At 38.2% G+C, this 12,609-nt stretch overlaps 1 protein-coding gene across 3 annotated transcripts in view; it reads right to left on the bottom strand.

Moving 5' to 3' along the window:
• The window catches only part of LOC140952934 (uridine-cytidine kinase-like 1), a 46,729-nt gene that overhangs the window by 4,231 nt on the left and 29,889 nt on the right, over positions 1-12,609 (bottom strand). For all 3 annotated transcript variants that reach the window (XM_073402389.1, XM_073402390.1, XM_073402391.1), the window contains 17 exons: positions 11,765-11,871; positions 10,647-10,707; positions 9,801-9,865; positions 9,665-9,709; positions 8,852-8,923; positions 7,911-7,966; positions 7,097-7,172; positions 6,894-7,013; positions 5,754-5,770; positions 5,245-5,343; positions 5,014-5,107; positions 4,834-4,896; positions 3,812-3,934; positions 3,125-3,206; positions 2,390-2,415; positions 904-961; positions 232-330 (listed from right to left, as the gene is read on the bottom strand). In XM_073402389.1, coding sequence (XP_073258490.1) covers positions 232-330; positions 904-961; positions 2,390-2,415; positions 3,125-3,206; positions 3,812-3,934; positions 4,834-4,896; positions 5,014-5,107; positions 5,245-5,343; positions 5,754-5,770; positions 6,894-7,013; positions 7,097-7,172; positions 7,911-7,966; positions 8,852-8,923; positions 9,665-9,709; positions 9,801-9,865; positions 10,647-10,707; positions 11,765-11,871 — 1,263 coding nt within the window. The remainder of the gene's footprint in view (positions 1-231; positions 331-903; positions 962-2,389; positions 2,416-3,124; positions 3,207-3,811; positions 3,935-4,833; positions 4,897-5,013; positions 5,108-5,244; positions 5,344-5,753; positions 5,771-6,893; positions 7,014-7,096; positions 7,173-7,910; positions 7,967-8,851; positions 8,924-9,664; positions 9,710-9,800; positions 9,866-10,646; positions 10,708-11,764; positions 11,872-12,609) is intronic.

The following is a 12,609-nucleotide window of genomic DNA, read 5'->3' as shown; positions in this document are numbered from 1 at the left end:
ATTTCTCGAAGCCTGTAATTCCTGTGTTTCGCAAAAAAAATTTTCCTATCAACTAAAAAACACCAGGCAATGCTTTCTTTAGTTTCAAACAAATGAAAAAAAGGGGGAAACTGATGGAAAAGGGCGAACACTTTCACCAGTTTATGAATAATCAGTGAGAGCATAGCCAACTAATAAAGATACTTCTCAAAAGCGGATCGCGTGGCTGCCAAAAGTAACCACTCAACTTACCTATACCGGGTATTATATGATATTTATCATTCACTTCGTGATCTACAGCAGCTGTGATTATTTTCACGTTAGGGTAGGCGTAGGCTATCGTGTGAACACCTATAGAAAACAGATCAATATGTTTAAATAAGCGTAGGCTAGCGTGTGAACATCTGTAGAAAACAGATCAATATGTTTGAGTAAGCGTGGGCCATCCTGTGAACAACTATACGAAACAAGTTAATTTATTTGGGTAAGGGTAGGCTTTCCTGTGAACACCTATAGAAAACAGATCAATATGTTTGGGTAAGCGTAGGCTATCCTGTGAACAACTATACAAAACAGATTAATATGTTTGGGTAAGGGTAGGCTAACACCTATAGAAAACAGATCAATATGTTGGGTAAGCGTAGGCTATCCTGTGCACATCTATACAAAACAGATTAATATGTTTGGGTAAGGGTAGGCTATCCTGTGAACATCTGTACAAAACAGATTGATATGTTTGGGTAAGAGTGGGCTATCCTGTGAACACCTATAAAAACACTGAGATCAATATGTTACGGTTACTGTCGACCCATGCATAAAACGTGAAACTGACTAACTTAACGTTTAGTAGAGGTTGTAACTAGCAAAATAAAATATAAGGTTTATTCTCCTTTACTTAATATTTTCTTCAACAGAGGTGATTACCTGACTCGGCTGCTATCAACGATAAAAACAAAATGTTTTCCTCTCTGACATCATGGTCCTGTAAGAAGAGAAGGAAATTTCAATTCACCGTTACACCTGTAAACTGTGAAAGAAAAAAAAAACGCGTTACAAAGCAGTTTTGCCTGTATACAAACATTCTCATCCCTCAAAAAAATCCCCGATTTTTTGGCGGGGAGGGGGCGTCTGTACACAGCCTAAATTTGGTCCGATCCGCACAAGCGGGAAAGCTGTTCATTTAGACACATCTTCAGTCATCACCAACGCCTAACAAACGCGGAAGGTTTGTCGCGATTTTACAAATTTTGTCTGAGACGGGGCAATCTGCAATTGGGGCGCGGACAAAACTTCTCCCTGGGCAAAATCGACTTAAATAAACGAAAATGTGTTGTTCTTGTCAATCATTTGTTGTTCTTTCACAAAGTAGTGACAGATATGTCAACCTGTTGAGAGAAAAAGTTGCCAGTGCGGATAAATTTTTTTAAAAACAGAAATTGTCCCCATAAAATTTTTCGTTTAGATATTTGAAAGAGAACTCCAAATTTGTCATCTTGTGCGGATCGGCCTTTGTGTCGAAAACACTAACCGGAGATCAGGCTCACTTTTGGCCAAAAGCCCACCGGAATTTTATCTACCAAGCGAAACGAAAATAGAGCCTGATATCAGGTTAGGAAAACACAAACGCAACAGATTAAATTTCTTCCCTGTATTTCAAACTGAAGACCGGAAGTCGCTATAACTTCAACCTCCAGTTTCAGTAAATCTCAGAAATTTAGACGTTAACAAAGTAATCTTGTCCAATGCAAGTGGTTCCCGAAATCGGAATTCCAGGAAAATGCAGATAGTACCACGTACCATACAAAGTACTGTTACGAAATTTGTATGGTCACACCATACGATCACCTTATTTGAATTTCAATGTGCTTAGCACTAAAGTAATAATTGAAGACACTATTTTAGTGTCTCCTACTATTTTACGTGGTCATCTGAGTCACGCGAAGGTCTAGCCATTTGCAGGGCAAAGGCAGTACCTTCATTTCTCAGTTATTTCAAGACCCTGAGTATTGGTCCAACGGATCCCACCCACGGCCTCCCGCTCTGCAGTCAAGCGCTATGGAAGTGAATTTCATCCAAAAACTTAAAAGATAGAACTACATACAGTACCATGTGATAAGACTGCTGAAGAGGTTTCATTTACATGGTTACACCACCGGATTTCTTCCACAGACTCGCAAAAGTTACAAGGACAGACGTACTAAGTAAATAAAATTCAACATGTAAAGGCACGCTGAAGACGTCTCATTTTTGATGACCACACTACAGGATTTCGTCAACGGACGGAAAAGTTGGAATATCATCAAAATATCTCCACAGAAGTCCCCAACACTAGGAACAGTTTTCCGGGGACGATTTGTCCAGGATACGATTTGAACGTTCCCGTCAAAAACTGACGAGCCAGATTACTCACCAGCAAAACTCTGATGGCCATGAGAGCTGTTAAAAGAATAAAAAAGGTATACTTTAAATGACATCTAATAATACAGCATTGAAAACTGAAAGCATGAGCATGACTTGACAGAAAAGTCGCTGTTACTTTAACGGAACCAACTTTACCGAAGCTGTAAGTCAAGTATTCTTCACAGAGTGTCTCTAACTTTAGACGAGATTTCTGAATATCAATGAAAGAAAGTAGCTTTCTGACTTGTTAATACACAAAGTACAGCATTTTGCTTTCTCCGCGAAACTACGACAACGACCTCCCGTCTTGGTGCGTCATACGCGACCCTTTTTTCAAAATACAGTATGACACCTACTTCCTTGGAGGAGTTTTCCATTTACACTTGAGGACAACTTGAAAAAGAAAGTTTGTTAAAGGCACTGTGTCACGAAATTTGACGAATTCAAACGGCGAGAACTGCCACAAAATTGGAAAAACCTTAAAATAACCGCTCAAAACATTACAAGAAGGTAAAATAATACAGCAAATACCGAAGTAAGAACGGATGGACGAATTATGGTTTTTTAAACTTGTTCGCTAAGAGTTCTCGAAAGTTCATTTTTGTTTGTCACGTTTGATATAATGCTTGGGAGACATAGTAATTTATTCGATGACGCGGCACTGAACTAGACAACCGTGATACAGCTCCTTTAAGGAAAATCTCCATCACGGAAAAACTTCCTGGTGTAACTGATGAAGGTTTACCTGCCGCCCCTGTGGCGAGAGTGGCGTCCATAAGAATCACGTGATCCTCACTGATGCCTTTTGGAAGACGATAGTAATGAAGCTAGGAAGAAAGCAAAGAACGACTGCTATGAACTCATATCCATTATTGAATTATGAAGATAAGGCAAACAATGTTATTAATGCAAGTGGAAAAGCTATGAACAACTGTTGTCAAGCTTGAGATTGTAATTTTTGGAAAGTTTCTTTGCGAGTGGTATACCTACCCAGACCTGGGAAGTGACGCGTTATTAGTATGGAATTTCTGCGCTCGTTTTTCAGACGTCATTTGGCGTGGAAACCAGTGGTGGCGTCGACAAATGTCGGCTGTTTTATCAGGCTACTTCTGAGAGGACCAAATGAACGCTGAAATTCAGGTTTACGTTTTTTTTTCAAAGAGTCGCTCCAGGAAATTCGCAATCTGCTCGGCAGGAAAATGTGGCGACCGCAAGTATCGCTTGGAAGTTTTCTTGAAATACCACCTATCGCTAATATCGCAGGATTTGCTATGGGTTTCTAGCTTTCTGATTGGCTGTATTCTTTATGTAATGAGATAAATGTTGGTATGTTATACGTCCTCATACACCACGTAACTACGACTTAATCCGCCTCGGGTAGCAAGCTACTGTAAAAACGAAACTAGTATCTTTCCTAAAGAGAAAGACCCACCTCAGGTTCAAATGTCTCTTCATTGGTTTGAATAAGGATTTTGCCTATTCTGACATCCTTACAGACAGACTCTAAAGCTGGCTCCATTGTTTCACCAGCTCGAAGAATTGACACCCCGCACAACTAAAATGAAAAACAGACATTTTACCAATCAGTTAGTCTCCGACGCAGCCGTTCTTAGGGCTTCGTCAAGCATTCTTTCGTGAGACAGCCCTAAGAACGCCTGCGTGGTTATGATCACACTGCGGTCTCTTATTTTTCTCTTTTAATAAGTAAGTGTTAGTGAATAACCCCCCTTACATTAAGTACCGTGAAGGGCACACAGAAGCCGCGAGCCAAAAGAAATGACGGCGTAAGCCAGTTGACAAGTCGCTCCCAGTCGTGCGGCGTACCATATCATAGAAGATCTACGTTTATGCTAAACGGCAAACGAGAATTTGTACCACGTGACCAAGTTTTTCCCTTAATTGTCGTTTACTGTTTATTACTTCTACACAAAAATAAGTAGTTTCACGCCAGTTTTATCCATAAGAATTGTTCTGTACCGTTTTTATCTGCTTATTTTCTATTCTGAGAAATTCTCAACTTGAATCTGACGTTTGCCGTATGCCGTAAACGTGACTCTTAATCTCCTTAATAGCGAGCTTAAGCAAAGACGTTTTTGAGCGACGCGCGTCAAATGGAAGTAGGCTTTTTGCATTCTTGGCCGGAGGTTTTCCCCACATTTTTGGGCAAACCGTCTCTGTAACAGTAAAGACGCTAAGCGCTAAAAATTCGGTAGAACCGAGGCATATTAAAAGAGAAAAGGCATCACTTTCGGTTGACGTTTGTCGCCTTTGCTGAAGCTCCCTATTACCACGCGCGCGTTTCGACGGACGGACTAAGAAGAGAAAAGGCGGACTGCGCCGTGTCAACAAATTATTTTATTGTGTCTCCATCTACAGGTTATTTAACGATTTTCCTGTACGTCATTACAATACTAATTAACTCAAGCCATATAATTAAAAAGACAATTTTCTTACCCTTTTCCCCGCAAATTTTCTTCCTTCATAAGTTGTTCCTTCCATTGAGGTAACTACATGTTTCTACGAGACAACAGGAAGATGGAAACTTGAGAAAAATCTCCCTGCATGTACGAGAAAGATGTTTATTCAGTCAGTGACACAGTCGGCTCGGAAGAAAAAAGTTTTTTTTGCACTTACTTTAAAAGGTAAGTGCGAGAGAGCATGCTCAATAAGTATTCTCATCAGCCTCTTGGAATAAAAGATAAAATCATCTCGACTGGTTGCTTCATTTCTGCAGACACACAAATACGACAGTAAGAGAGGTTGCGCAAAAGGTTTCACGCATTGATTGCAAATGAAGACATCAAAGCTCGAAACTTAGCTGATAAAATATCATCCTACTGAAAAGCGAGGGAATAGTAGTCTAACCTTATAATAGCATGAAGTCCTCTGACTTGTGGTGTACTTTCAAGTATACTGAGTGAACAAGGAAGAGGCTGACCTTGATGCGCATAACGAAGTTTCTCTCTGCAAATTTAGTAAGACACACGAGTTTATTATCATTACGATGTCCACACTCATATACAATGGAAAGTCAGAAGGAGAAATGACGGTAGATTTTGAATGCTAGAACAATCCAAAAAAGACAAAACAACATTTAAAAAATCTGTTTCGTCTACTTCAACTTAGTTGACAAATGTTGTGCAAGATTTCAACGAACAATTATAATTTAAACTTCAAGAACTTTACCCGGGGCATGCACGTTTTATCAGTATGAGCCTGAGAATCTTTTCTCGTTAAGCTATCGCTTAGTAACAAAATAGTCACAGAAGAACGTAGGTTATCAGAGGCTCTTTCATTGACAAGGTCCAGGGTTTAGTTGAGGTTAGTTTGCAAGTACTGCTTCAAAAAACGATGACAAAGAACTGGTTGCTTACCTGAAATTGAATCCTCTCTATGAGAGCAGGGGTAGAAAAGACAATTAATGGTTAGATCTTGAAAGCTGCAACACTAAAAAATTAGTAACGGGGTACAAAAACACACAAGACAAAAAAACACACCAAAAGATATTATAACAGAATCACTATATTCACTTCCATTGTCGATCATGATGTTATGTCATATGGTTCTAGCCTATGAGTTTGTGGTGTGATTAAAAAAAAACCCCTTTGACGGAACTTTCTTCCCAATGAGACCATTGTGTGTTTTTTTTGATAGCATTCAGATAAAAGTTGGCAGTTTTTAACTTTTTTTCGTTAATTTTAATCTGGGACACTCCTTGGAGCTAGGAAGACTAGTCCCTTGCATTCCTTAGAGTCCCTTGTCATAGCAACAAAAATTCCAAATACCACTTTGTTAAGTCTCAAAAAATTAATGATATCACGTCAAGGTACTGCTGAAAAGATTCACTTGAATGGCCACAAACCGAGAGGGACTTGGTAAGAGCCCCTATATGAAAGGGATTATCCACACGACACCTCAATATACAGGAAAAGCTCACCGAGCTTTACAAAATTCTTTAGTTTAGTGTTTGCTCGGCCTACAATTTAATGAAATACAGCCATTCAAAATCTCCATATTTACTAAGAAATATATCAACGTCCGGGACAAGTTATCCGGTAATCCTTACCAGACATATAACCATAAAAAGGTTATACACTCCTTTGTAAATTTTCACTTTTTTGAGCTGCTTTATGTTCTACAATATTTGCCCGATTAACACCAAACTTGGGGATTTTGTAAAGCTCAAAGTGTTCTTTCTGACTATATGGATCTTATGTTGATTATCCCATAATATACGGGCTCGTATCCAGTCCTCCTCAGTCTGAAAACTAGCACTCCTAAGTTAGCCTAACCACATGTGTATTGATTCTAGGAGTGAGAGGTAGGCTTGTTTCCCACCACTCTCTTGGGCCTTCTCCACAAATATACGGCTCGAGGTTAAAAAAAAATCCTCTGATTGTTTATCAAATTCTCTCAAGTAATTCTTTAAGGAAATGTCTCGAGATCAGTTTTGGAGAATTTGTATGCAGATATTGGGACTTGAAGGGTTAAACCAAAAAACAAAAACCACTGACCTGTTCCAGTTGTGTTCTCACATGACGTACAATCAAGTCTATTGCAACATTATTTTCTCCACCTCTGGGAACAACTATGTCTGCATAGATCATAGTGGGTGCTATGTACTGATCAAAAGCCTGAAATATGGAAAGAAGGGTTTATTAGTAGGCCATGACATGATTGTCTACATGGGTATAGCCTTAGGCTGGGCAATACTTACAGGTTTCACATAGGTGTTGTACTGTTGCAAGACACCAACAAGATCTCTTTCCCTCTCAGTGATGTCTCTCTTTAATCTAATGGGTGGTTAAGAATCCAACACAAAATCAACACATGAAACTTAATCAAGTTCCTTCGTGACAACAAAGACAAGAGATATTGACAGTAAACAATGTTCCATCTTCAAAGTGATCATTTTTCACGTAACATAACAGATGGGGCCTCTAATTCATCCAATAACAATATTGTTAGAAGCCTCACATTAATTAATAATTGCGACAGCCACTTTAAATAAATTTTCAAGAAATCTTGGGTGGAAACCTTGTGCATCAACATAAAACTATAAAATTTGACATGAAGGGAGAACGAACCCCGACATTGTATATATTAAAGTATATCAAAAATGCTGAACAGGCTGAAAAGAGTAAAAAAATGCATTGCCTCAAATCACAGCCCATATTTTCTGAAGCTTTCAAAATGAAATGGTCTGAGCCATTTGATTTTCCTACCATACTGGAATTTCTGGACGGTAGGTACCTTGATCCCCAGATGGTAGGTACCCTGATCTCTCAGAATTTTTATATCTACATGTTGACTTGGACCCCAGAGAAATGATTGGCTCCAGACCTCACACAAGTTGACTACATAATATCTAAATTTCAAATTGGCTGTCACAAATATCTTTACACTGCAAATTCACTTTTACATTATTGTTGCAAAACTAAATTTCATGATTCTAGAGTATCATGTAACGTGTCCAGTTCAAGTGTTTTATGAGACATTAATAATACAAAATTACTTTCAAGTTAGCTGACCTTCTTGACAGTCTAACATCAGGATCAGCATCAACAAAAACCTTCATATCCATGAGCTAAAAAGAAAACATACATATATAATATCATTCTAAAAATTTGCAAATAAGATGATGAAACATCTGTGAAGAACCAGGTTAACAAGGTTATTGGGACAAAATATTCAGAATATTTTGCCCACAACAAATTTCCCTCACAACCTTGTGGGCAAAAGTTTATGAAAAGAACAGAAAAGCCCCTGGGTGGGGATGAGAAAAGAGTTGTCCCACAGTAGTTACATAATAAATGGACACTTTGGGGTAAGTATTTATAACACTGGCTCTTAAATATGCCACAATGCCTTCCAACCCAGGCAGGCTGTTACAATGAGGTGTCTGCAATACCGATGATAACCACGCCCCAGTTGTTCAAAAGGTGGAGAGCGCTATCAGATGGATAAATGGATAGCACAATTGGTTTTCCAAATACTTATCTGCTGGATAGTGATTTATCCAGTGGATAGCGCTATCAGGCTTTTGAACAACAGGGGCCAGGCCCACATAGTCCAAAAGCTTGATTGTGCTATGCACTTGACAGAGATTTCTCCAGTGGATAGAACTATTGATCTTTTGAACAACTGGGGCCAAGAATACAAATACAGAGTATTAGTCTTGAAAAAAATAGTCAATAACTAGTGAATGAATATAATGTACAGATTTCCAAGACCAGCAAGGCATTTTCTTGGAACAGGAGTTCAAGGGCTTGATGCTGTTGAACACTGCGCACAGGAAGGTAAGTGCACTGTACAGAATGGTACTTTCCACAGAGATATATCAATGACTTTGAAAACAGGAATAAAACTATGATCCGAAATCACAAACTAAGAAAAATACAGCTGAGACAAGTCAAAATATACCTGTAAATATGCAGCCCCTATTTCTCCCCCAGGACAATTTCTAACTTACATCTCTCAGGTCCTTATAAGCAAATGCCATGATTCCTTCAAAGATGATGACATTAGCACCATATAAATTTTTCTGTGGAAATAGTCACAGAAAAATGTTACCTATTATGAATTTAGTACTCCCTTAAGTCACTCTTTATAATATTTTAAATTATTATTCATTCAAAATATTTCTCCATTTCTGATTGGCTCCAATCCCCCGACTAATTCTTCATAACCAACTGGTGCATACCATATTTGGAAGATGGGAGCAATATACCATCCATTTGATGGTATAAATATTATGATATATATCGATAGACCTCATTTCCAGGTGTGGCTGCCTAGCTGCTTATTCTAGAGTGAACTAAAAAAGAAAATCGTTTTCACGGCTATTCCAAGACATTTAAGCTGAATTTTTACCTAACTGGATGGAAGAAATGAGAATATACAACATATAATTGCTTGATTGATGTTATCTGCTTTTCGAGTAGTATCTGCATTGAAAAACATCTAGTTATATCCTGAAACCATGTTGAGAATTAGGCCAAAGTTTTGACAAAGTCTGCGAGAGGTTAAGCTTGTTAAAAATATTTTAAATGAATAAAAAACAATAATAATATTATTACATTAACCACAGCAGGACAATTACTTAAAAAAGTAAGCATGGAAAAAAAGTTGAGAAAAAATTAATACTCAAACATATTATAGTATGCTGGACAAAACAATTCAGAACTAACTTTTTGCAAAAATGGGAGTTGAGAAAAGACAGATGATTAATAATTAATAATGTTACTGATAAACCGCAGTAACGTTTATAATAGCAAAAGCATACCTTCTGTTCAAGCCTACTGTGAGATTTGAAGTCATAAATGGGTATCTTTAAGAAAAATGACAAATAATCGCTTGTCAAAAAAATATTTAAAAAATTTCCATGACAAAAAAGAAAAGATAAAAAATCAAGGTTTTACCTGCACACTTTTTCCTTCCTTTAGCTTCTTCAAAATTGTTGCGGCTAAGTCATGATCAAATGAATCTAACGACAAAAGAGTGACTTAATGAGATTATAAACCTGATGCCATGTCACTCACCATGCCAGTCTGAATGTAAAAATTTGGCAGTTTTTGAACACTTCAATTTTGGAACAAATTTGCCTAATATGCCATTTTTCCACGAACCCCTTCAATAACTATTAATAATTTTATTATTAATAAACTCACACAAGACACTGTCTAACTTCCCAAACATTACATCTGTTGCTCAAGGAAGGCTTCAATGAGCCTTAAATAAACACACAAAATATAGGAGTGTGGTACATCCGCATGCAATGACAACATTGAAATTAAAGTGCAATGGACTCTGGTTAAAAGGTGGACATCAAGACTCTTTATAGACTTCTGTAAATTTGATTATGCCTGCTGCTTGCTCAGTTCTCAGCTTTTTCTGCAGAAATAACATCTGTCCTAAATATCTGCCCCAAGTAGGATGGGGAGGGCAGTGCTTAACAAATTTACAAATAATTTTATTACTTTCCTGTTGTAAATATGGCTTTATCATCAATACTAGAGAAAAGAGGAGCCAGTTAAAAAGCTGAGACAAGGTGGTCAGCAAATATAAGTTACATGTAGTAGCATGAAGTCTTGAAGTTTTCCCTAAAGGCATCTACAGTTGAACCTGTTCAAAATGGCCACCTTGGGGAAAGAAGAAAGTGGCTGTTGTAGAGAGGTGGCTGTTCTAGAGGACTGTTCAATAGTGGAGGTTTGACTGCAATTCTCTCCATTGGTAGAATTGGAAGTTTAAGATTTTGTTATTTTTACCTGGATGATCAAAATTGTATTCATTTCTCTTGGCTGCCTCATGTTGTTCAGCGTTAAGTACCTGTCAGAATGCAATGAGCTTGTTTTTAAATACGAAAAGCATAGCGTCACAATTATTTAACAAAATAGAGCTTCTGAAAGCTGGAAAAAACAACCAGCTAACAAATTTCCCTGACTGGCAAACAAACAAAAACCATGATTTTGTTTTAAATTTACATGCCACCTGACTGACGTCTTAATAAAAGCCCAGCCACTGAAAAGAGTTTCAAACCTCTTTCACTTCTCTTTTTTACTTGACATTTTTACCAGTACAGGAAAAACATTTCCTTCTGGCCCTTGCTCTTCAAATGCTGGATAGCACTAACCACCCGAGCCCAGTTGTTCAAAAGGTGGATAGCATTATCAACCGGATGAATCACTATCTACTGGATAGCACAATTGGTTTTCCTAATAATTATCCACTGGATAGTGATTTATCCAGTGTATAGGGATATCCAGCTTTTGAGAAACTGGGACCAGATAAATTACTAAGTAGTAGGGAAACCAATATTACACTGAATGAATAGAGATTTATCCAGAGGATAGCTTTATCCACCTTCTGAACACCTTACTTATGGCTCTAAGTATGATGGCTTGACAGGACTGTAATCAAGACCTGGGGGCCGGGGATTTCCCATGGCTATTATGAATGTGGCCCCCAGCTACTTTCACGGGAAACTAAAAGAAATCCTTGTAGCTGTTTGATTCCCAGGCTACTTGTTGTATTTACCCAGCAACTTGAAATCTTAGTGACAGCCCTGCTTGATATTGACCAAGTTATTGGACGAGCAGGTTCGGTCAAGAAGGCTAGATATTGGTCAAGTTCTTTTTAAAATGAGTCCAATATTATATTGGCAAAACAACATATTTTCTTGCAAGACAAAATGGGTTAATCCCACAGAAAACATAGTTAGCCATATAATAACTAGTCTCAAGAGCGGTGAAATTGCGATGAGGCACAAACACCAAATTTACTGTCTATATTCACCTACAATAAAAGAACTGCCAATAGTGGGTTATTAAACTTAAGCCTCAACAACAAAAGAACAACAACAACAACAACAACTAAAAAAACCCACCTTGTAAAATGAATCAAGTGAGAGCATGCACACCCAAGGAACCCCAAGTTGTTCTATGATCTTGTTTGCAACTGTTGTTTTGCCAGAAGCACTTCCTCCACACAAACCTGATGATGCAAAAGATGATATTATATCAATCTTTTTACTACAGTGAAAAATCCTATGACATGTAGTTTGTTATGACAAATTTCTCACATACAGTCTCGGTAGATAAAGTACATGTAAGGGTAACAGCGCAAACAAACCAATGAAGCCCATAGGCCACAGCTCAACCTAGCTGGTTATTTGTAGCACAAGGCACCTTGGCGTATTTCTAATCCCCCTAATAATAACAGTAATAATAATTCCTATATTCATCCTTGGCAGTATTTATAGCACTTTTCCTAGTAGGGCCAAGCAAATGACTGAAACAAATAATTCAAATATCATCAAAAACAGGGTTAAGAATCCCAACTGGCCTGAGACAAACCAGCTGGTTATTTACAAGCGTGGTCGAGGATTTGAACTCTGGACTACTGTGAACATATCAAGCTAGCGGTCAGGGTGAGACTTAAACTCGGGGCCCCCGAATTGGTTGTCCAGCACTGTAACCATTTGGCCATTCTGCCTCCCTGGATGTGACGCTAGATCACTGCATGGTTACCCACAGCTTTATGTTGCCTCTACCCATTAATGAGGGCAAGTAAGGATAAATTTTGACAAGCGGCCTTAAAACAGTGACATACAGACATAAGACAAATGAAATGGCAACGCACGACATAACGTTGGGATAAAACTGCGACAGTAACAAGAAGAATACAGTAGTAAAATATTGGCTTCTCCTCAACTGGTGAAACCAAGGGTTT

Source organism: Porites lutea, chromosome 11 (assembly GCF_958299795.1).
Source record: "Porites lutea chromosome 11, jaPorLute2.1, whole genome shotgun sequence".
Taxonomy (NCBI): Eukaryota; Metazoa; Cnidaria; class Anthozoa; order Scleractinia; family Poritidae; genus Porites; species Porites lutea.
Note: the sequence above shows the minus strand (reverse complement) of the source record. Positions and strands in the feature narration are given on the sequence as shown.